The sequence below is a fragment of the Neopsephotus bourkii genome, unplaced genomic scaffold (genome assembly GCF_033783945.1).
Source record: "Neopsephotus bourkii isolate Nb327-2 ecotype Australia unplaced genomic scaffold, CSIRO-AGI_Nbou_v1 NB_1027, whole genome shotgun sequence".
NCBI lineage: Eukaryota > Metazoa > Chordata > Aves > Psittaciformes > Psittacidae > Neopsephotus > Neopsephotus bourkii.
The window spans coordinates 2,778,185-2,802,164 of record NW_026901516.1 but is presented as its reverse complement, the minus strand read 5'-3'; the positions used below and the strand labels follow the sequence as shown (position 1 = coordinate 2,802,164).

General features: G+C 42.7%; 1 protein-coding gene across 2 annotated transcripts in view; it reads left to right on the top strand.

The window, feature by feature from the left end:
• Positions 1 to 1,104: 1,104 nt before the first annotated feature.
• Positions 1,105 to 23,980, top strand: part of KCTD1 (potassium channel tetramerization domain containing 1) — a 99,187-nt gene continuing 76,311 nt past the window's right edge. Inside the window, exon 1 of one of the 2 annotated variants that reach the window (XM_061360546.1) lies at positions 1,105 to 1,128. Coding sequence is in view for 1 of the 2 variants with exons in the window: in XM_061360542.1 (XP_061216526.1) it covers positions 1,237 to 1,245 (9 nt within the window). In the remaining variant the exon portion in view is untranslated. Of the gene's footprint in view, positions 1,129 to 1,152; positions 1,246 to 23,980 lie in introns of those variants that run through there. The other variant, XM_061360542.1, reaches the window with a different exon arrangement.

Here is a 23,980-nt window from a genome sequence, read left to right as displayed (position 1 = left end):
GATGGTAGAATAAGAGCAAACTGATCAAGAATAAGATTTGTAAATTATTTGTTTATGCCCGGTTTTGTTTTCTTCAGGAGAAATGGGTTGCAAACTCCTGGGTGAAGAGAAGGAAAAAGCCAAGGCTCCATTTCAACTGGATAATTGGAAAAGTAAAGTTAGTAGCATTTGTGAGCCATGGTCACATGAGCTTAAGTGGCAAATTCCTGGATTTATTTACATTGATTTTTTTTCCTTTTGATTTTGCTGCTTTTTTAAAAAAATACAAATAAAATTTTAAAAAAGAATGCAGTGAAACTCCTTCAATCTTTTTGCAATTCTGCATGGTTGAACATTTGAAATGAGTTTGTGTATCACCCCGAGGCATTGATTCAGACTTGATTGGGGCAAAGCAGTCTCCATGTGCTTATTTTTATACACGTCATTTGGGAAGTTATATAGCCAAGGGAACAGAAAATGTGTTGCTCCACTGCCAAATTATCCCGTATCCCTCGATCAAAACGGGAGGTGAACCTAATCAACAAGTTGTGCGACCTTAGCGCAATGGCAATGTCAGGTCATCTCGGGAAAGTGAAGAGACAGACCTAAATACAAATAAAAAGAAAGGGAGAGACAGAAAGAAAGAAAGAACCAACCAACAATCCTTATAATTATCATCATCTGCTGCTTTTCCCTCTTCTGGCAAAGAAACACTCCATCCATTTGCAGAAATCGCCCGCGGAAACGTTACATCAAAACTAATCACAACGATTAAAATCAGCTTTTCTGTGCAAGAGGAGAGTAAAAAGCAAGTTGGAGGCTGGAATGAGACTGTTTTTTCCACCAAAAAAAATCCGGGGAAAAAAAATACACGCTATATACATATATATCTATATGCACGTTTCGAAGGAGATCAATTTTATGCCCGTGTGATCAGTTAATTTAATTTAACTTTTATTTCGGAGATTGATTCAGACTGGAGGTAGAGACATGAGCTAATTGTATCCTGATCCTTGCCCTGAGGGGTTTCAAAGCCCTGGAGCAACTATTCTCTGTATTTTGCTCTGTCTACCTTAGCCAAGCTATTGCATTTCTCTCTGGTGTAGCGAGGAGAGCAGACCGCTGCCGGGAGAGAGAAATATCGGAAGTGTGAGTTGGGGAGGGGGGAAAAGGGGAGGAAAAAAAAGGGGGAAAAAGGGAAGAAAAAAAAAAAAAGGAGAAAAAAAAAAAAAAAAGAGGGACACTTTGGCGGCTCCGATGTTCCAGGTAAGGGCTGCTCGGGATCGTTGTTGTTGTTTGCAGCGGAGGGTGCGGAGGGACTCGGGCGCCGCTCGCTTCCACGCATGTGCCGGGCGCTCGCACCCCGCGCGGGGACGCGGCGCGGCCGCCGCGCTCCCCCGCGCAACCCGCGCCCCCGCGCAGCGCCGCGGGGAGGCGGGCGGGAGGGAGGGAGGGAAGAAGGGAGACGGGGGGAAGAGGGAGGGAAGGAGGGGGCCGCGAGACGGGAGGGTGTTGGGGGGGGGGGCGCTCCTCCTTTCCTCACCGCCTCTCCGAGGGGGAGACTCGGGGGGTGGCGTGTGCGTGGAGGGGGGGATTTATTGAGTTGAAGGGTGCATGTTTCCGCGCAGGGGGGTGAGCGGCTGGCATTGTTCTCCTCCGGGCTGCAGGAGGGGGCCGCCATTGTGTGTGTGCGTGTGCGTGTGTGTGTGTCTGTGAGAGGGAGCGGGAGGCACCTTCCCCCGCTACCACCACCTCCGGAGCTCCCCGAGGCCCCCCCCGCCTTTGTTGCTGGGGCGGCAGAGGGAAGGGCGGCCCCGCGGGGCGAGGCGGCGGGGCCGCGGAGCAGCGGCCGCCTTTCCTCCGCGCCGCCCGCTGTTACCCCGTGGGGACTGAGGCGCCTGTGGTGCGGGACGTCGGTTGTTCCCCCTCCCTCCCTCCCTCCCTGGCCCCGCACTGCTGCGTGCCCCGGTGTCCGACGCCGTCCCGGAAGACAGGGAGCCGCGTCCGCCGTCTCCAAAAAGAAAAAAAAAAAAAACACCAAAAAAAACAAAACCAGAAACCTCAAAAATAATAAAAAAAAAGGGAACGAAAGAAGCCGCTCGCCGCCTGTTTCCAATCAGCGCGGTACAAGTTTATTCGAGCCCGCCCTGCGGGCACCGAGCGTGCTCGGATTGTTCGGGCAAATTAAAAAATGGGCGAAACGCTTTTCCCTTCTCAGCGGCAGGGGCTGCCCAGGGACCTCCTCCCGCTCTTCCCGCTGCGGGAGGGAAGGGGCAGACCAGCCCGGCGTGCCGCCCGCACCGCTCCGTCTGCGGGAAGGAGCGGGGGTGGCGTGCGGGAGCTTTGGGGCGGGTGGTTCGAGTTGCTGGGTTGCCCTCTGCCACCAGCGCGGTGGGAACCCTGAAACGCAACTTTCCATCCGCATCTCCCATCCTCGCCTTCCCCACAGCTCCGGGGGAGGCTTGGCGGAGGCCACCGGGGCCGGGGGCTGAGGGAAACTCCGGGTTCAATCGAGGAAGTTGGTGTTTGGCGCACAAAAAGGAAAATGAATTTAAGATGTGTCAGTGTAGTGGGTGCCGGCTGGGTTCAGCAGCGGCCGGGAGAGGATGCTGGCCCCGCGGGTCGGAGGGACTTGGCGGAGCTTGCCCTCTCCTATTCAAAATGACTGCGGTGATTCTGGCGTATTAATTACTCCAGAAGCGAGACACAAAATATTCTAGCCCACACTAGAGGTCCCTCTCAGAGCTGACAGGGGTTTTTCAGGTTGGGTTGCTCATTATTATTTATTTATTTCTCCCCCTTCCCTGGTTTCACTCTTTGAACAATATCTGCTATTGCTGCAAATCCCAGCTCAGCAGTACTCGCTCAAGTAATGGTGAAGACGGATTTGAGGCGGTTTTGGTTTTACCCTGTGTGTTTCTGTGGTGTTTGGGCGTCGGGGGTCACTTAATCTACACATTCCTCTAAAAAACGCGAGCGTAAAGGGGCTTAATTTCATGCCGTGATTTCATAGCTCTCTTTGAATTATCCTCGCAGTTTGTTGTTGTTGGGGCCAAGTTTCGAATTTCTTACTCACTTTTCTCGTGTGAATCCTGCCGTGGAAGTAAAGAGAGGAGAACCTGAATAAGGAGTCCAGGGTATGGTTTGTGGGTTTTAAATGAGAAATATGCAAACGAGAAAATGCCGGGTATTAAGTTTATAAAGAGTCAATAAAGGTGATGGAGGCGAGTAAAAATGATCAATCCCCAGCAATTTTCATCACTAGACTGTGTTAGGGAACTAACTAGTCTCCCAATCTTTATGTATTACAAGCAGTATTATCACCGTTTTACGGATGGAGAAACTGAGAAATAAAAAGAAGGTCACTGACTTGCCTAAAGCCATATAGCAAATAAAAGATAGATCTGGAATCAGCTAGGACAGATTTAGATCTCTTGCTGATTTGCCCTGCTGTAACCATTGATTTCAGTGGAATTCTTCTGGATTGAAGTCTGATTCGGAACTTAAGTGTTGCTTTGTCCCTTAGAAAAGCTGGCTTCCTCTGAATTCCATTTTGAGCATGGCGGAATTAGTGAAAGATTTTGAGGGAATATTTGGTGCATATCTAATTTTTAAAAGACAAATTACTGGGAAACTTTAGGACTAAGATGGCCTTTGATTAATCCATTTTTATTTTTTTCTTTTCTTTTTTCCCATTGCAATTTCATCCGTCACATCAGCATAGTTCCCTAGTTGTTTTTTGGTATTGTGTTTTGTTTGTTTGCTTTTTAATGAGCAATTTCCTCATGTCTAGTGCAGCTTTTGTTGCTGGCTTCTGAGAAGCCCCTGTTACTAGATGTCTCTGAATGAAGCCTTCGGTTTTATGTCGAAACAACAAATGATTTTGCAGGAGGAAGGCTTCCATTCATTGTGGGTGTCAGGAGGAAATGAAAAATTGTATGACCATCGTATACAAAAACCCAGCCTTTCCCATGTGCAAAGGAAAGGCTGCACACAGAAGACTTGCTCACACAGGCTCTTTATTGGATTATGATAAGTTTATGTATGGAGAAAATGCACTGTGAAAGGAAATATTCACTGATCATAACAATTGTGAGTACATTATTCAAAGTGAGGTCTCTCACAATTAACAAAATATCAAATCTGCCAGTCACAGTCAGACAGCATTTCACATAAGCCCATCTGGGGAGGAATGACAATTTCTGCTTTCTGTGTTCCAACTACTTTAGAAACATTTTCAGAATACCATAAAACAGACACAGATGCACAGATTGTGGTTATGGTGCTTTACTGTTCATTTATTAATATGTGCTTGTATATACAAACTGCCACTGCTAAATCATAATGCAAAGTTCCTGGTTTCTTCTGGTCATCAGAGGGATTTACTGAGATGCTGATACTTCAGGGGGTTGATAGTGTAGCTCACACTCCTGCCACAAGGGTCAGACCCCACATCTTAACGTGTGGGGAAACAGACATAGAATATGGGTGTCATTAAGACTATCCCCAGTTTGAGTTTATACATCTGAAATAGAAATCATTCAGATGGAAATTAGTCCTACAGAGCGTGTGTAGTTTGTTCAAGACCATGTACTGACTCCCTGGCTGAGCTTGGTCTTAAATGCCAGAGCTTTAGCCCCCTTTCTCGTGTTCTGTGCAGTAAACTGCTGTGCCTCACTTCCAATACGTGTTCAACTCCTATCTGGTTCCAGAGGAAAAATAATGTAGATCAGAAGCAAATTTTAGCAGAGATGCCTGCTGTTACTTATTTTGGATCCTTTTACACTGCTGCAGCAGAGCCAAGTTGGATCTCCTTCCAGGAAACAAATTTAGTTAGCTGTTTTTTTCTGACAGAACCGTAATTCTTACTTTAAATGGAATCTCTTCTGTTGGTCTGTGTTGCTCTTATGGTTTGTTTGTTGTTGTTGTTGTTTTGTTTGTTTTTTTTTTTTATCAGCCTGGGTAAAATTCATCTCTGGTATAGTGCCATTGACTTCTGTGTTGTTTCACAAAGAATCAATTTGCTCTTCTGTGTTGAAATACAGATTTCTGTTGTCCTACTTTCCAAAAAATACAGGGTTTGGGTTTTTTTGGGTTTTTTTTTTTTTTATTTCAGTTTGAAAGAGAAAAGTATAAAATGCAAATCTTCATTCTATTTTGCCTACCTTCACTACTTGTGCAGGCCGAGGGTATCTCTTTTTTTACTATTCTGGTAAATTCAGTTGAATATGTATATAAATACATTTGGAGAATGTCTATAGGTGGGAGGATGGAGTAACTACTATTTTCCTATATGATAACACCTTAAAAAAATCTTAATGTATGTGAAAGACATTAGCACATTCCATATTGATGATGCATGTTGTAGCTTTAATAATCTTGGGTTCTCTAACGTGTATTTTAGTCATGCTTTTGATCCAGAAGTCAAATAAACAACACCCCATATCCAACTGAACCAAAGTTGATTATGTTGCATGTTCAGTTGTTTTAAGCCCATGTTTCTGAAATGAATGGCTCACCTGATAACCTTTCCCTGATAGCTCTTGAGCTGGCTGCTACCCCCACTGGCAACAGAAGTTACCTGTTTGATGTGGTTGGCAGGTTAGCTCAAATGCGGCTTTGCAGGTGGTTTGTACACAGCTGAAGTCTATGGGTGAGGGATATGAACCTTAGAAGTGCTTGTTGGGGCAAAGGACAACTTACCCTGACAAATTATTTAGTGGGTTTTATTCAACTGGTTTTCCTTACCCAATGCGCTTGTGAAGAAGGAGCAGCCTTTAAAAATACAGAAAGTGATATTGCACAACAGGGTTGCTCTGAGATTATAGGGAAATGAGCTCTGTCTCACCCAGGGTAATGGCTTTTTCTGCTCTGGATTCTCAAATGAGACCTTTACAGTTGTAGTCATTCCCCCTCAGCCAGCATTTACGATTCACAAACCTCATGTTCAGTGCAGGCATCTATGGGGTTACCTTTATTTTCCCTGGTGTAATTCAGGATGACTTGCAGGATAGCTAACTTGCTAACATAGCTCAGGCATGTGCACCCCACTCCTGACTGTGACTGTGGCTGCCTTTATCAAACAGGCAGCTGGTATGAGGACAAAAACACCTCCTACAGCGGTAGTAGGTTCTGTTAGACCCCAGCTGCCATAGCTTTTTGTTCTCACAAGGAACTGTGAAGCCACCTTGTGATTTGGTCAAGCAGAAATGATGGGCAGTTGTCTCAGGTGAGGTATTTCCAAAAGACATGAAGAAATGTTAGTACTTCTGTGTAAGACATGGGTGAAACTTGGTCTACAGCGCAGTGCATAACTGAGCATCCACCTTTGAGAAAGGTGAACTTAAGCTGGAACTGTGGCTACAAGGATGATTAGGGAATGGAGTGTCTTGTGAAAGGAGATTAAAAGAGGCTTGAATGTCCGTGTTAGCAAAGTGTAGTATGGAGAATTATATGACTATCCCTATAAATACATACTGGTAGTGAATCCCAGAGAACTAACTCTTCAAGCTAATTACAATAAATGTGGCTATAAACTGGCCCTGTTTAGGCAGTAGTTTCGAAGACCACTTTCGAACACCTCATATAGAAGGAAGCGAGACTTCGAATTTGACAATACTCTGCTTTGGGCATGTCTTTAAAACCTGGACTACTTGAAGAATATTTCCAAAACCATTCTGTGTTTCCATGAAAAAGCACTGCCAACCCTTTACCTCAGTGACTTTACCTCCACCATTCCAATGAGCTATGGCCAACCAAGTTTTTTCATTAACATTTCTGTCAGTGGAGAAAAAGTCTGGTTTTCTTTAAAGAAAAAATAGATATTAAAGAAATCTGTCAAAAAGCAATTTGAGATTCATTTACAAAACTGAAACCAGACCCTTCTCATACCTGAAAACCACAGTTTATTTTGAATTCTCATTAGATAGAAATTTGAAAAAGACAATCTGACAGAAGAATTTTAAAGATACCCTGATTTTTTTCACAGAAAAAAAAAATCCTCCATCAGTATCTGGTTTTATGATCAGTGAAAACTGTGCATAACTGTTTGTCAGTGGGAGGCATTTCTGGTTTGCTCTTCAGATAGGATCTTTCATTCCTTCTCTGTTCCAGCTGCAAAACTATATACCTTTATACAGTTCTTCATTTTTTCCAGGTTAGAACTTTAATGCTTACAGTTTTCCTCTGGTTTATTTAGTGACATTCACTTTATTTTCACCATACACTGTAACAAGGAGAGAAGAGATTTAATAAAGAAACATGAACAAAGAGCCCTTTTCTCTTTTCCTCACTTTCTTACAGACATTAACTTAAAAACATCCTCTTCATCATCCAATCACCCTGCAAACTTTCTGTGCACTGGTTTAGTTGCATACCCCGCTTACAAATCCCGATGGGAAGGATGGTCTCTCCTGCTGCAGCAGAGCACTGCAGGTATTCAACAAGTAATTAATATTAGCTCCTGCTATCAGTGTTGCCAGAGGAGCAGGGGGAAGAGAGGAGTGCCAGACAGTGAGAATGTATAAATAATGGTTGGAAACCGAAGTATCCAGGGGCTGCTGAAGTAGCTCAAAGTTATGGCAAAGTGCTCTTATGAAAAAAAAAACCCAGCTTATTTCCCTGTGAGAACTGAACTTGGCATCAGCATTAGATGGAAGAGGTGTTGTGCATATCATGTCTTACAAAGGGAGTACAGACCCACCAGCATGTAACAGAGCTGTCAAAGAGGCAGGTAGGAGTGACCCAGGGGAGGGAATGAAATGGGGGTTTCTAACTAAAATACCAAGGATGCCAGGTCTCCCGAGGTGTATTGTTTTCTAAATGCGCCAAGACTCACCTAGAGTTTTAGTTAAGATGTCCTAAGAGAGATTGATGGTCCATCCATTCAGCCACTGCTGAATAATTCAGAGGATCATTATCATTATCATAGCCCATTATGTACCCATTATACCACTTTTCTAAACACTGAAGAGAGATAATCCACACACTAAGGGCCACTCACACAAGGTAAACAGACCTTCCTGTCTTGCCAGTAACAGGCAAATTTGACACCATTTATCTACAGCGGCCTGTTTCTCTGTAAGTGGTATGGCAGCAAAGGGGTTAGACAGGCTTACCAACTATATCACACAGAGTCTCGTGGGTCATGTCAAGGCAGCTGTATCTGCTGGTGACTGTAGGAGAAGGCTTGAAGACCATAATAGGAGAAAATGAGAAAAGGGCTGGCTAGATCAACAGAGGACAGTTAAAACCCTGATTATCAAAGGGAGCTCACAGAGGCAGGGAAGTTAGGGAGAGCCTGGAAGACTAGTGAAAATTGGCAGATGCAACACCAGTGGAGGGATCCAAAGAGAGTCAAAAGGAAGAGATGGACAGTTAGGGCTCTATTCTGAATAGACAAGAGAAAGTTTGGTTATATTTTTTTTTTCTGTAGACAAAAAAAAAACCCAAAACAAACAAAAAAACAACCTGATGGAATTTCCCTAGATACCCAAGAGACAGTCTTGATGAGATCCAGGTGGGATCTTACATGGATCTGCAGCTTGGTTCTGGAGAAAGAGTGAAAGGGAGGGAAAGAAGCAGTAGAGTTTGGAGGTGGCTGCAGATGTGAGCTAAGGAGAAAAGAACAAGACAGTGCAACCTTCCATATCCTCCAGCTTTTCCTTACAGTGGCCTCTGTGGTACAGACAGCTTAGGATTCCCAGAGGCAAAATGAGGACTGTTTTTTGCTCTCAGCAGAAACCTGAATTTCCAAGGCTGCTGAAGCTGTTCTGAGGAAAAGGCTTCCTGAAAATCGTGTAGCCAGGAGTGTTGCTGTTTTGGGGACACAGGAGAAAGCAGTTGCAGTTTTTGCTGGGCCTTCTGCACTCAGGAAGAAGAGACTCAATCACGGATGAAGAAGCTAGCTCTTCCTCAGGGGAAGAGGTTGTTCTTTCAGGGGAAAACCAGACCTTTGAAGACATGTTTTCTTTAGCTCAAAACCCTGTATTTATTAGTGGCTGCCTACAATCTTCTCTTTTTAACTTAATCTTCTTGAACAATTTACCCCAATGCCGCACAACTGAGAGCGCCATAGGTTGCTGAAAAATAAGCTGGAGAGTAATATCCTTATCCATGTATAAGGATTATGCCTCTTTAAATTCCATTAAGTGCCCTCTTGTTTTATGAAGGGCATCTGATTTCTCCTTCGCACTATTCATTATTTTATATACCTCAATTCTATCATCTTTTACTGTTTTCCTTTCTAAATGAAATAGTTCTGGTCTTAATCTTTTTGTTTAGAAATACCCCCACATGTCTCTAATCATTTTTCTTGCCTCTGGCTATCTACTGTAGCTATCTAGCACTCCCATCATTGTGTCTCACTGGATCTTTTAAAGCTAGTTCCAAAGTCATCAGCGTGAAGGAGACTGAAGGATGGTCTTCTGGTTAAAGTAAATCAGAGAGTCCAAAGTTCTGCTTGTAGATCTCCTGCCCTATGGCCTTGGACTAATCGCTCAGCTGCAGAGATCCACAGATTCCCTTTTAGTACCAGAAAACAATATGGGGAAATTTCAAGCAAAATATGTTAACAGCCTCTTCACGGCTGGATGGAAATTATTATAGAAGCACAGACATATTAAATGTAGTAGTTTTGATTATTTTTTCCACAAGGCAGCTGCATGTGTGTTGAAATTTGTAACTTCTCCCTAACTGTTTGATTGTATGGTGCTTGACTGTTTTCTATTTGTTACACTCCTCTGATAAAAGCAAGCTACTTAGGTATTTGTAACATAAAACTAAGGATAAGTTAATTCTGGTTTAAACTGCATTTTTTTTTTTTTGCCTGCTTGCTGTCCCTCTACCCTTGTACCTCCTTTTTTTGTCTTGATGTCCTTTCCCTTTGTACTTTCTTTTTTGCCTTGATGTCCTTCTTTCCCTTTGCAAGCCGATAGTCAGCTACTGTTCCCATGAATACCCCAAATGGCACTGTCTGCTCTTTTCACTGGTGGCCTCAAGCCTCTGAGCACATTCCCACACAAGCCCCAGGAAGTTCAGAGCAATTCTGGTCTCTTTGAAAAGAGGCCAGTCCTGCAAGACTCTCCTGATAACCCCAGTCATGTCAATAGGCCTGTTTGTGTGATTAAGGATTACACATAAGGATGCTCAGGGGTGTTGGGGCATCAAGAATCTTTGCAGCTTTAAAAAAGAGGAAAAGGGTGGTTTGGCCTTTGGTAGAGCTTGGAGGGGTTTGTTTCCATTACGCCTTATAGCTGGCATTTTGTCAGAGCTTTCTGTGCACTAGCATTCCCATGACACAGGAGCATGCTCAAAGAAAAATTTCCTGTGAGAAATCAGTGGGCTTCATTAAATTTTCAAAGTTTAAAGCTGTGATCCTCTTTGCCCCTCTCCACAGGCAGCTGGCCATGCCAGATTCTGATTGCTTATGTGAACATTTGATAAATCTCACTGTGGACTACATTTGCTCTTTCACCCAAGCAGTTATCACACACATTTCCCTAACACTTTAAAATTATGCCTGCCAAACATTTTCTGATGTAAAGTTAAAAGTCATCTACTACTTAAGTGATTTTTCAGCCCCTGTGGGCATGTTTTTCTTTCTTTCTTTCCCCCCCCTCCCCCCCTTGTGTAGTTCAGATAGTTTCAAGCTCTTTTAAACAGGCTGCCAAGGGTCAGTTTCCAAATATATAATTTTTTATTATTTTATTTTCTGTGCCCTAAAAATATGTTGGTGCTGTTCTTCTCTTTTATACATCTCCTTTTAAAGTTGGTCAAGTGAACGTAATGTTGTCTTACTGCCAAAAGCCACAGAGAACTTAGTATACAACTAGAGGTTGTTTCTTCCTCTCCCATAGAATCATAGAAAGGTTTAGGTTAGAAGAGACCTTAAAGATTATGCAGCTCAAACCCCTCTGCTGTGGGCAGGGACACCTTCCCCTAAATCAGGCTGCTCCAAGACCTGTCCAACCTGGCCTTGAACACTGCCACGGATGGAGCAGCCACAACTTCTCTGGGCACCCTGTGCCAGTGCCTCACCGCCCTGACAATGAAGAATAGAGATTTCTGCACTTACATCTGGAAGGATGCTTCCCATTGACTTCATTTAACCATGGCTCAATAGGCCCCATACCGCCATGCTGAAGTTGACAACACTCTTTCTGAAGTGGCCTCCACTGTATGTGGTGGCACTGCGCCTGCTGTGCTCCCAAGGTGTCCAGACTGGAGATATGGCTTGAAGGGAGCACAGCTCCCACCTGAATGTTACGCTGGCTCACAGAGAAGGGAAGGGGCTTCTCGCCAAGAGCAGACCTGGAGTGCACCTGGATCAACCACCCATATTCAAACACTACCAGGTCCCCTGCTCTAAGGTGGACCTCAGTGGATTTGGTTGCAGCTTTGAAGTCCAGTGATTTGGTGTCATCTATGGCCAGCCTCTATATGCAAACCATCTGTTCATATTCAGAGCCTTGCCTGGCTTTTTCCTTATTTTTTCCTCCTTTTCGCATCCTGTACGGATCATAGCCCTGCTTTCAGTGTGTGAGCAGAAGGCAATATGTCACTTCTTTCCTCCCTGATCTCCTCATTTCCCCCTTCTCAGTGCTCTTGGCATTTTCCTTTAAATGCCTCTTTTCTTCCCCTAGGTTCCAGGCCTGTGTGTGGTTTTTGAAACTGATTAAAGCAGTTTGCCCTACCATGGCAGGGAGATGCTAAAACAAAGCATGTGTGTCTCTTGGTTGTAAACCAGCATTTTTTTTTACTCTTTTCCCAGTTTCTTGCTTAGTAAACATGGTTAAGCAGGATCATTGTGTAAAAAAAACCCAACAAAGTGATTCCTCCCTTCCTGGAAAGCACCAGCCGGCTAACACATCCAGCTTTTTTCCAAGACCCTGTTATTGCCCTTGAACTTACTGAAGCATGCTCCAGCATCAAATGGGCTAGCCAATCTGAATGTGTGATTTCCCTTCGATGTGTTTTAGCAGGGTCTTTATTCAAAATTGCATTTGCTGCTTGTTTGTGTCACAACTGCACTTCATGCAGTTTCTAGAAGTGCAGAGTCTTGGGTTTGGGCCAGTCTTAAGTAAAGGAGCTAATGCAAACACCTCCCAGCCCAGCAAAATGCAAGCAGTGCAAAACATCATTCAGAGCTTTTTAGGGTGGAGATAGAAATCTAAGATCCAGCTAACACTTACACTGCACTGCAATTAAAATATAATCCTTTAAATTTCTTGGATTTGGAGGGAGAGCAGGGTTAGAAAGAGGTACAGAGAAGGAAACGTGTCAGAAGTGAAGACGTTACAATCCTTAGCCTCAACATGGAACTACTTAAGCATACCATAATTGCATCACAGAAGGTATGCATACCCCGAAACCAAAAAGGAAGCAGGAAGGCAAGAAAAACAAACAGAGTATGATGAACCAAACAGGTAACCTTCAGGAAAAGGAAATCTAGCCCTGGCTAACCCAAAAGAAAGGAACGCAAACTGGCAAGGTAAAATGAAAGATGGGAAACAGGAGGGCTGATAGGAAATTTCAAGTGCAAACAGACACATTTCTTCAAACAAATAAGAAATACAAATAGCTGAAATAGAATTAGTGTATTTGCTGTATCAAAGGGGCAGTTACAAATGACAAGGGTATTGCAGAGCCTATATTATAACTCCCATCGGTCTTCACTGTTTGGAAATATATTCACTCTCTACAAGTTTTATTTAATTACTAAGGATGAGGGCCTGTCAAACATTGAGGTACCAGAAGAGGGACTGCAGGATTGATAGGTTAAAGTAACAAACCTCCCAGAGCAGATGGCATCAATCAAGGCTGATAGCTGTTAACAAACTCATGCCAGTTTCACTTAAAAATAGACTATTCTCATATACCAAATCACTGTAACATGGCATGAATTTACTTTAAAATCAAGATCATCTCAACCATATGAAGAAGAAAAAAAAATTGAAATATAAGTTAGCCCTTTTAACTTCCTAAAACAAACCTTGCAGTATCTCAATGAAGGCATGGATTATGCAGAACCATTTAATATATAAATTCTGGGGAAATTTTATTAAGCCTCTGATAACTTTTCTCAGAATATGATGTTAAGAAAATCCAGCAGTCATGATGTGAGATACAAAACTCTGCCCTAGCATCTGCTTTGTAAAATAAAGCAAGTTTTGCAGGAAGGAAGAGTGAAAGGTTATCAAGGAAGGCAGTAGAATACCCACAAATAGACCCTAGGGGAGATCTCTAGAACTTTGATGAATTATCAGAACAATGAGTTGGAACATTTGGAGGTATAAACATTGCCAAAATTGTCTGGCCTCTTGGTCACTCAGGGCAAGACAAGACTCTGAAAAACTTGGAACTGAAATACAGTTATGTGAAGAAGATGACATTAATTTTGTTGCTTTGCCAACACAGATAGTGACAAATGTGACAAGGAATGTTTGAGTTCTCTGCAGACATTTTCAGGTTATGAAAAACCTCCTAAAGCCTTATTTTATGTGTCATGTGAGAGCAAAGCAGCAGTGGAAGGGGCAGACCATAGCACTCAGTTGTTGAATGCAGAGGTGCAGAGGCTCAAGCAGCATGAGACCCACAAGGCAGTGAGAAGGGCCTCCCATAACACAGCCAGGCTCTTTGTCCTGTGCTGGGACTGCCCAGGACCAGGGGGCTAAAGAGCCTGGCCTGCAAGGAGGGAGCCTCTGACCTGATTGAACTGATCTGGTCACCCTCTTGTACGAAAGTTAAGCACAGAAGGGACCCAAAATGCACAGGCATGAAATGTCACCACTGAGCTCTGTGAAAGCTGGTTTGTTTAAAGAGGAGACTGAGAATACGATGAAGGTAGATGACATAATGAATACAGCTGAGAAAAGAAATTATATGTTTCATTTTACTTTTTCATAATATTAGAAGTTTTGTGTGACCCTGTTAGTTTGTATCAAAGAAACTGGTGTTATTCCTGCAAAACCCAGCTTTTCTAAGTTTTTTTCCCAGAACTGGCTGCAGCATCACTCCTGCCTCTTTCTATGTATTTCCCCACCTTTGCAAACTGAAACAGACAGAGCAATGCTCTCATGAAGATCAGATATACAGTAAAACATAAAGCCAGCAAGTCTAAAGCTGATAAGAGGAATTAGTGACACCAAAGAAAACTCTCTGATGTAGAATGGACTAGGTGATCTTTAAAAGCCCCCTTCCAATCCAGACTGTTGTATAATACCATGATTCTGTAACTGACACCAAACACCATTTAGCTCAGCATGGGCTATCACAGCAAAGTCTATCTGGGCTGCTCCTTGAGGAAGAGACAGGAGAGAAGGCTGTGCAAAGACTGCACTTACTGCCATTGTGATCCATTTTTAAGGAGAACTGTACTGGATCCTTCAAATTTTTTTCTATAAAAATTACTAGATTTTGTAATCCTGAGGTTCTTTTCACTGTTCTTATGTATTTTCCTTCCTGTAATCCTGCAGTGGTCATGTTCTGCTGCAAAAGTATTAGCAAAAACTGTTCAGTTTGGTACGGGTTGTATGAAATTTTGTCAGTCCTGGGGTGGTCAAGAAAGATATGGAGAGCTGACTGAATAAGGAGAAAGTCTTGTTTATGAAATGAATAGGACATGATTAAAGCACAGAATAAGCTCCTTTCATCTCACAGCAAATACAGTACTTGTGGGATGTCAGGATTATGAGTTTCTTGAGAATGACTGGAGTTTAAACTACTCCCATTTGTAATTTTGTGGCTAGTGGCACTTCAGAGTCCACAAGTCACCAGAGAAAAGCACCAAGAGTGAAATAATTTACAGAAGAAATGAAAAGTTTATTATGATACAAATCACAGTGGAGAAATGGAAGATTAATTTGTTCCCACAGACAGTACCTGCTTTTAGTCTGCAAGCTAAGAAATAATAATACAAAACCTCTCCTCCAACCTGATCTACAAATAGAATCAATTTAATTCCTCCACCTTTTCCTGGCACTAAAAAGTGGCAGCGTGGGTAAAATGCAGGTGACTTCAGGGTGATAATACCAACACTGATTTTTTTGTTACTTAGCTAAAAACAAAAAAAAAGGAAGATCACATTTTTTGTCCTTTTAAATCGGTGTCCCCAGTGGCTGCTGCTGCTCTCGCTCTTACAGAGTATTTAATAAGAAACTGCATTTGAAAGCCCAGTGTTTGACATCTGATTTTGTCTAACAGGAGTGATGATCTTAGGTGCAAAATTGCTAACCTATGATAGTGCTGAGATACCAGGTCTTACAGGAGCCACTAGAAAATAGGAAGCATTCAGTATGTGATGAACTTCCCACAAACTCTTTTACAGAGACTCCAAGGGTAACATTTATTGCTATATGTACGTGAGAAGGGAGGAAAGACAACAGACAGATCACAAGATTTCTTTTCTGTTCTCAAGGGCAGATAGTGTGATCTCCATAGGTGGGTGCACATCCTTAAATATAATCTAAGTATTACTGAATTTAGCATTCATGCCTGCCAGCCACAAAATTGCAATCTGCAAGCAGCTCTGAGCATCCCTCTCTGTGCCAAGGTTTTTGTGAACATAGTCAGAGCCTCATAGGATTAGACAAAACTTGCTATACATAACTATGCATAGGGAGTTGCCCTGTTTCCTTGATTATCTATTATATTTGCAAATAGATGTTCTGCTGAAGGCATTAATAATGCTATCAGTAACTTCTTCAACCCATGAACTGATCACAGGATAAAATTGATAGCTTGTTAGAAAGTGTAACTATGTCTTGATAGACTGGCAAACAGAATGGCAGGAGTCACTGTCCTAAGACAAAGAAATGAATACAGGCTCTGTCCAGAAGTTAAAACTGAGCAAGTGGAGCATTCCCTAGTCACACATGAAGGAGGTAAACGTTGCTTGGTACACCACATATTTATGAAAGTTTATGGGTAAGAAGTTAAGTAGAGAGAAGTGCTTTTATGCTCTATTCAGGGTGAAATGAGAGAAACAAGTTCCCAAAAGACACAGATTTACCTAGAGAGGCAGCCATGGAAACTGTGGACATTTTCCCACTGTGTTCAGTAAAACCTCTCTTTTTTGCTATGAGCAGATGACATCAGAGGTTAATTCAAAAAGATTATTGTTTGAACAGAATAACCACAAAGCAAGGTAGTAGCAGTAATAATAATGGCCAACTCTTTGGCTACATTTTTTATCAGCAGATTTCAGTTTATAACAGAAGAGGTGTTTAACTTTGAATGCATTTTACAGAGAGGGAAAGTGTTGCACAGAAGATGGAGTGGCCTACCCACATTCAGCCAGGAGGCATGTGGCTGAGTCAGGCACAGAAACCAGAGCGCCAGCCCAGTGGGGAATGCTTCCTGAAACAACATGGAACCAAGGAGGAACAGGAGCAAAGTCTCTGCATTTCAGCAGTGTGAGGCACCAGCTGCCTTAATTGCCATTTCTTTAGAATATTAAGTGCACACATTTTTCTTAAAGATGGTATTTATTTAATTGCTGAGCTGGCTCTGCAGTTCCTGTACAGGGTGAAAACAAACACTTCAACAAGCCCCTCCTGCCAACCCCACCCAACACCTACTCAGTTACAACAGATGGAGGAGTGCCACAGACCACATGTCAGAAAGATACCAACTTTGTTGCTGCACAAGAAACTGTAGCAAGCTGCAGGAAAGAACCGCTCCCACGGCAACATTACTTAAATGCCACTTTCACTGATGCCCGCTAGAAGGGATGTTCACCTAACCCAGCAAAGCCTGTGCCTGCTGCCGCAACCTCCTGAAAACTTTCCGTTTCTTTTAGTAGTCTTGCCTAAATTTTGTTGTCTTCCAAGGGTAGGAAACTTTGTTGAAAAAGGATATAGAAATACCTGGCTGCAGTCCAAGAGGGATGGGACGACTGCCTCCTCTCCGTGGAGCAGCTTTGATTATGCCTGCTTGTGTAGTAGGTAGTAGTAAATAGGCCTACTCAAGGTACTCCTTGCTGGCCTTGAATGACAGGTAATCTCTCCTCTGGGAGACTGTCTTTTCCTGAAAGATTAAGAGATTCAGATGTAGCATGGACAAAGACATATATATGTGAAGAAGACAAAAGCATTGATATTTATATAGGTGGAAGCTTCATTCAAATACTTTCTATAATGTTGTGCCAATTGGCTACTTTAAGTCTGAAGCAGCATACCCTTTTCAGCAAATCTAAAGGCCTTGCAAGTTGGATAGGTGGCCCAGAGTTATTGGAGACCAAGGAGATTGTGTCTGTAGGATGGCACAACAACCTTAGCCAGGTGAGCATGCTCTGCTACCACAGGAGCAGTGGAGCATCCATAGCTGGCATAGCAGAGTTCAGATGAAAGAGGTGCCTTTGCAAGCCTAGTTTGACTTCACCTAGGAGCAACTACCTTTGGCAACAGAAACGTGTACAGAGGGACAAGTACACTCTTTCTAGAGAGTCCTGCCATAGTCCTCCTGTCTCAGGAGTCCAGATAGGAAGCATGAACCAAGCAGCTGTCTGACAAGAAAAGTTCTGTTAAAACTGAAGCTCTTTGCTGGAAGTTTTCAGTTTTGATTAAATCCTGACAGGGAAAGGTTTGCCAGTTAAACTGAGAGTACAAATGCCAAAAGTTGGCTCATTCATGCAACTACATAGGACAACCTGAACACGCGTAAGCTGTATGGGAGGTCCTCCCCTCACAACTGTGAGTTGGGATTTTTTTTGCCATAATGGGGATTTGAAACCTCAAAAATGCCATTTCCCAAAGAGGTACTTGTCACACTGTCCCAGTGCTGGAAGAAATATTTTGTATACAGGAAAAGAAGTCCAGGGAGATCATGGCCAGAACTGTCTACTATTTCTAAGTTTGAGCTGATGAGTGTCTATCTTGTTCAGAATATTGAGCATTTTTGTAACATTCTGCCCCAGCTGCATGCAGTGAAAGCTTAGTTCTCTAACAAATCAGATTTCAAGTGATTCAAGTCAAGCACCCACAACATAAAAAAGAGGCTCTTTGTGACCACTTTGCTTTGGTTTAAGTGACTAGTCCAGTATCTTAACATAGGAACTTAGTGGCAGAGCAGGCATAGAGTCAGAAGATGTATCTTCAGCTCCAGGCAAATCTGCAGACAAACTGTCAGACTACAGATGCCTATTCAATGAGTCCCATCCATCCTGGGCACTGAATGAGGCAAAGGCCCTGTAGAAAAAAAGAGGATGTGATTAGATCATTAAGCGTAAAAGAAAATGTGGCAGTAGGATAAGAAGCATAGCCATGCTGGCTTTAATCTAACTAGTGAGGAAATGGTTTTCTTGTACATGTAGCTGTATGGAAGATTGAAGCGGTGGGTGATGTGTATTAATATCACACCCTTTGTTTGCTGAGCAAACTTATCATATTCTCTTTGGTGCCCATAAACTCTCACGAACAGAAGAGAGTCAGGATACATCCTCAAATCGAAGTTTAATCTTGCTCTTTTTGCCTTATCACATGCTCTTTATTTGCATGTGTGTGCAACACACATAGATGGTGTGACTTGAAATGCCAAGGCAGTGCATGTAAAATAATAGCTGGCTCTTGGCAGCAAACTCAGGAATTATATGCATTTTTAATATTGTGTAAGATTTTTGCTTTTTACCACTATCTAGTCTAAAAAAATATGATCAACATCAAAATCCCTGCAGTATATCTGTGTAACCCTGCATTTTAGAGAAACCCTGATATTATGTCCATAAGGCGCAGAAGCTAATCCATGTTTATCATTAACTGACTCCAGAACAATAGCATGTGAATGAAAATTCTTTGTGGATATCGGACCTCATTACTGTATTCCCATTGGAATAGTAACCTCAGCATTTTGGCTTGTATCATGTTAGTGCTGTCTAACACTCTGGAAATGGAGGTACCAGAGTTTTTAAACATGGTTATTAAATTCTATGTGCTTTAGTAGAAGTTTTTTATGTCACACTATTGCTTAAGACAAAAGTTTGGAGCATGTCACTCTAATTCCTAAGATGGAAGGCAGTCTCAATGTTATATCCAAGATCAAATTTGTAGCTGCACAGCACTTGAATGTTGGTGTTCTCTTCAGAAAGGTGGCTTGTGTGCATCATCACAGCAATGCTACTGTGATAATGGTGATAAGACTATCAGTACAATTGTTGGTCAAATTAAATGAAAACTCCTCCATTAATCAGTCACATTAATAAAACCGTCAAGGGTAAACAAGTCCTGAAATGGTAAAGGAAGCCTAGTAACAGAGAATGGAAGGGACCTGGGAGGTCTTTCAGAGTTCTGTAGTTGGCCATTTTGTACTAGCTGATTTTCAGATTGCTTTAATTTCTAGAAGTAAATATCCTCTTCATGACAAAGTGTTTGATGAAGCGTTGGAAAGAACAAGGGAAAGGAAAGAAGAGCACTAGACAATGCATACCAGTTCTCCAGGTCACAGTGATACAAGTTGAAAGAGGGGACAGGGAAGAAGAGATGGACTGAAAATAGTCAGGAGGGAGAAATAACAGTGGAAATACGAGGCAGAAGAAAACAAATCAGGGCATCACTTGACAGCTGCGGTAGGTGAGAAGTGCTGAATACATCTCTAGACTGCTCTGAGTTCCCAGTGGAGTGCCCAAGTGAGGGTGCACTTCAAAGTTTCAAATGTTTTCCATCAATGCACTCTCCATCCCATAGTGTGTCCCCAGAGACTGTTATTTACCCCCAGTCATTCAACAGCCATTCAGGAGACCCAGCAAATGACAAGGGGAGGGAGCATCTGAGGCCATGGTTTCTGTGGCTGAGAAGACTAATTTCCCTTCATTTAAGAATTTATCTTTTTCACAGTTCCAAGGATGACTGCTCAAATGTTCTTAATCGTGTGTGTGCTTGCCTGAATGGAAATGTGCAAGAGCACTTGGGGACTGTGGCTTTGGTACATGGCAAATGGCAGTTAGCAGAACAAAATCTGCCTCTAGCAAATTAACCTTGCACAGAATTCTAGAGGGTTTTTTTCATTAGCTTTGTTTTGTAGTGACTTTATTTGCTGAAATGCAGGAAATTGAAGTTATAATTTTAAAATGTTTGTGGGGATGGAGTCCTTCTTCCCTGCCATGTGCATTTATTTTTTAGTTATTGCTTCCCACTTCTATTTGCTTGCATTGGACTGCATCCTTTTGTGTGTATTGCCTCTGATGTTTGACTCATTATGGCAACAGAAGTGTTGATGCCAGGCCCAGAAGCAGTACTTTAAAACCTGCTATTCTCTCTCCTTCAAGCTCAAAGCTAACCCAGTTTGTGGCAAATGAAAGAAATTCAATCATTTGGCACCTTGTCCATGCTTCAGTTTGGAAACATAGGACCTTTCTCCTCTGCTTTTCTGAGTCTTTATTTGCCTAGGTTGTCATATATACCACTAACTCTAGGGTGTGCGGGTTAATGCTTTGAAAGCAAATGACTGGTTTATTGTGTTCTTTCTTGGGTTGCCAAGCCTCTTCCCTCACCTCCCATTAAATTTCTCAGTGCATAGCATCCAGAAATGGAGGGATTCTTGGATTTCAAAGGGAGAAACAATCATCCTTAGCCCTTATGTTTGGGATAGAGGGTAAATGGATAGGGCAGTGGGAGAAGAATACAACAAAACAAGACTTGTAAACACAAATGCAACCTGAAAATCTCAAAACCAGAAGTTAAGTGAATACTCCCAAATACACTGTTTAAAAATTAGTCAAGGCTTTTTCTCTTTCTTCATGCTGTTTTTGGGAACATCCTGTAGTCATGATTACTTGAGATTGGCAAGGACTGGGCAGTGTTGTACCCAAACACTTTCAAGGACATGTGGCTGAAAGCACCAAGATTCCCCTATGCATGGCTAGGGAGGTCAGTACCAGCAGACTGCTGCAGCACTTGGTGCCACCTTGAGTAGAAGACCACAGTGATTTTGTGCCATGTGCCAAGGTGAGGAGTTGTCACCTCCTGAGGTGGCACACAGTTATACAAAAATGAAGAAACTTGGAAAAAGAGGGGATCATCCTGTCTTTCCCACAGATATTGGTGCTGTCTGTTCAGATGTTTGTATGCCCCAATAGGAACAATGAGTTAGCCAGGGATTCTTCTGGAGAAGTGTAGCAAGTCGTCCATCCTGAGATATGATCACAGCTTGGAGAGGAAGGGGCTTTTATTTTCTCCTGCTTTGAAGCTGACAGGTATGCAGTTCTTTCCTGACAGTTTTCAAGGGATTGCAGAGTAGAAGAGGTAAAGCAGGAGGAGGCGATAGTAGAAGAGATGTTCAGGGTAGCTTGCATATCAGCTCAGTGTATTTTCCGTCCCACCTTTCCCTGTCTTTCATCTCCTCTATCCCAGTAAAAGAAATACAGCAAATAGTTCAGGCAGCTAGGTATGTACCTCTACCCATTGCTGAAGGAAGAACATGGGGCAAAGGAGACACTATGGGAGAAAGAAGTAGGTGATTTGGAGAAAATGGAAGACAGATGAGAAGAGGAAATATTGTCCAAACTAGGACTGATGTGCACATTTCCCTTACCTGAGTGTGATGCACAGGGAGAGAGGAAAAACTACAGAGTTTCTCATAGAAGAGTAACAGAAGAAAGAAGAGTGACAAGGCCTTCATCAGACTTTATGCAGTTTTACCAGCATAAGACTGGACTGGCAAAAGTGTAATCGAAGAAAGAAAAGAGGGAGAAGGGACCTAAGATGAATTTGTCCATATTTGCTTTTAATTGTAATGAGCAAAGAGAAACCAGTATATCTTGCACCTCTTGGAGGCTGCAAAAAAAAAAAAAAGGTGAATGCAAGAAGCCTTGGTGTGCCTCAAAGCCTGGCTTGTTCACTTTCACCCACCTTTGGGGCAAAGCAGCCCAGTCTGCCAGTGGCAACACTTGCATGACCTCTGCAAGACATATGCTGCTTGGCACCACTGTCTAGGGTCCTTATTGGTGTTCCAGGGGAAATACTCTCTTGCCTCTGCAGGCACAGCAAGTTTACTTAGGCTTTGCTTGTGAGTCCAGCAGTTTGACTTGAGAGAAAGTTGCTGGAGGTTTTCAACAGAGCTGACCTCAGGCTCTAGCAAAGTTGAAGCTGCTGAGGGCAGCAGATTGCCTTGAGGGACAAACCAGTTCTGCCCCAGTTCTATGTCACCTGTGCCAGAGCCCTAGAAAAGGAGGCTTGCTCCTACTGATGCATTCACGAAAGGGAGAGTCGCTGCTGGGGTGGAAAAGAATCAGATCCCACTTCTTGTCAACTGTGGGATGAAGGAAGTCTGTTCTACGGCACCTTTTTCTGGCTCTGTCACATCTGTTCCCTCCCTCTTCTGTGCCAGCTGTGCTTTGGCTCTGAACCCTGTTCACTACTGCCCTTTCAGTAGGACAGCAAAGTTCAAATTTAGTTGTGCTACTGAGAAGCATTCACCAGGTCTGAGTATAGCGCTCATGAATATACCTGTATGTGCCCAAGGATCATAGGTGGATGAAGTCTATAGGAATGCTCCCACGATGACTCTTCCTATCCACTGGGACTGCTGATGGGAAGAAACTGAAGGCAGCCAGACCACATCTTCTATTAAATGCTTCTTTCAGTAAAGTGTAGGATGAATTGCACACAGTTTGACGACAGGATGGCTTTAGGGCTGTAAAGGCTCAGATAATTGCCAACAGACTTAGGGGGCACACAGAGACTGTTGAAGAAAAGTGCAGCCTGAGTGGGAGTTATTTCAGAACCATTTCATATTATTTTGTAGCCCAAATCCATCCCCTCACCTTTTCCTGTCATTCACCATTGCTCCAACTTATTTTCCTTGGTTAACCCAGCCCAGCCCTAACATCCTAATATCAGTTCTTCTCTGATACAGCTGTGGCAGTGGTTCAAAAGAAGCAAGACACGATTCTAATGGAGAAAATAGCCACTATTTGGTCTGGATTTGGGGTTTGTTTGTTTTTTTTTTTTTTTGTTTTGTTTTTTTGTGGCTTTTTTTTTTTTGTGGGGTTTTTGTTTGGTTTTTATTTTGTTGTTGTTGTTGTTGGGTTTTTGGTTTTGGGGTGTGGTTTTTTTTTTTTTTTGAGGATCTATCTTTATTTAAGAAGAATGGCCATGGTGAAGTCATACTTCTATCTGTTATGACTTTGCAAGTTACCGTGCATCAGACTGGTTGCCATGTGTTCAAGATAAGCTCCCCTGATACTGCTGGTTTTGCAAATGTGCTGGGAGATCTTCTACAGTTCTTACCCTCTCGGAGCAAATCTTCATGAGTCTGAGCTCTGTATTAGCAGGGAAACATTATGGTCTAGCATATATCATTAGGGTGCAGCAGCAGTCTTGGCATCCTTGCTGTTTACTGAGAATGTCCTTTAAAAATACAATAGTAAGTTGAATGATGGTTGACTACACAGAGCAAGGAGACCTCCTATTTCTCCCATGAGAAAACTAAACCACATACATGATGCAGATTATTCTAGTGGAAAGTCTTTAGCTCTTGTGCCCAGATTACTAATATTTCCCCCAAGGTGTATACATTCTGCAGTGAGCACAAACAGTGTGGCATGGATCATCACAGGCTTTCAGATGACTGCAAACAGTTGAGACTCAATTCTCCTTTCCCCAGTCAATTTGCTAAGCCTTGCTCCGCTGGCAGATTCAGCAGAATCAACCCAGACTATGTCAGCACAGAAGAGAAGGATACTCTTCAAAGTAGAATGAAAAAGAAACGGTGCAACCAATGGTCTTCAGTTCAGAGTTTTCTCTTTCTTTGCTTTTGTGGTGCTTTATTAAGTACTTTTTATTAAGTACTTTATTAAGTACTGCAAAGTATTAGGAAATAGGGGCTTTGTAGGAATAGGCAATTTCCACATGTCAAATATGTCCTCTTCATTATCCATCCAAGTGTCTTCAAGCTGGTTATGCCAATGCAGTACAATTACTGCCCATTTCTGCATGCTGTTCTGTTGACTTGGTGATATTTTAGACACACTTGAGGGAAAAGATCCTTTTTTAGCATGGTGTGAAACTCT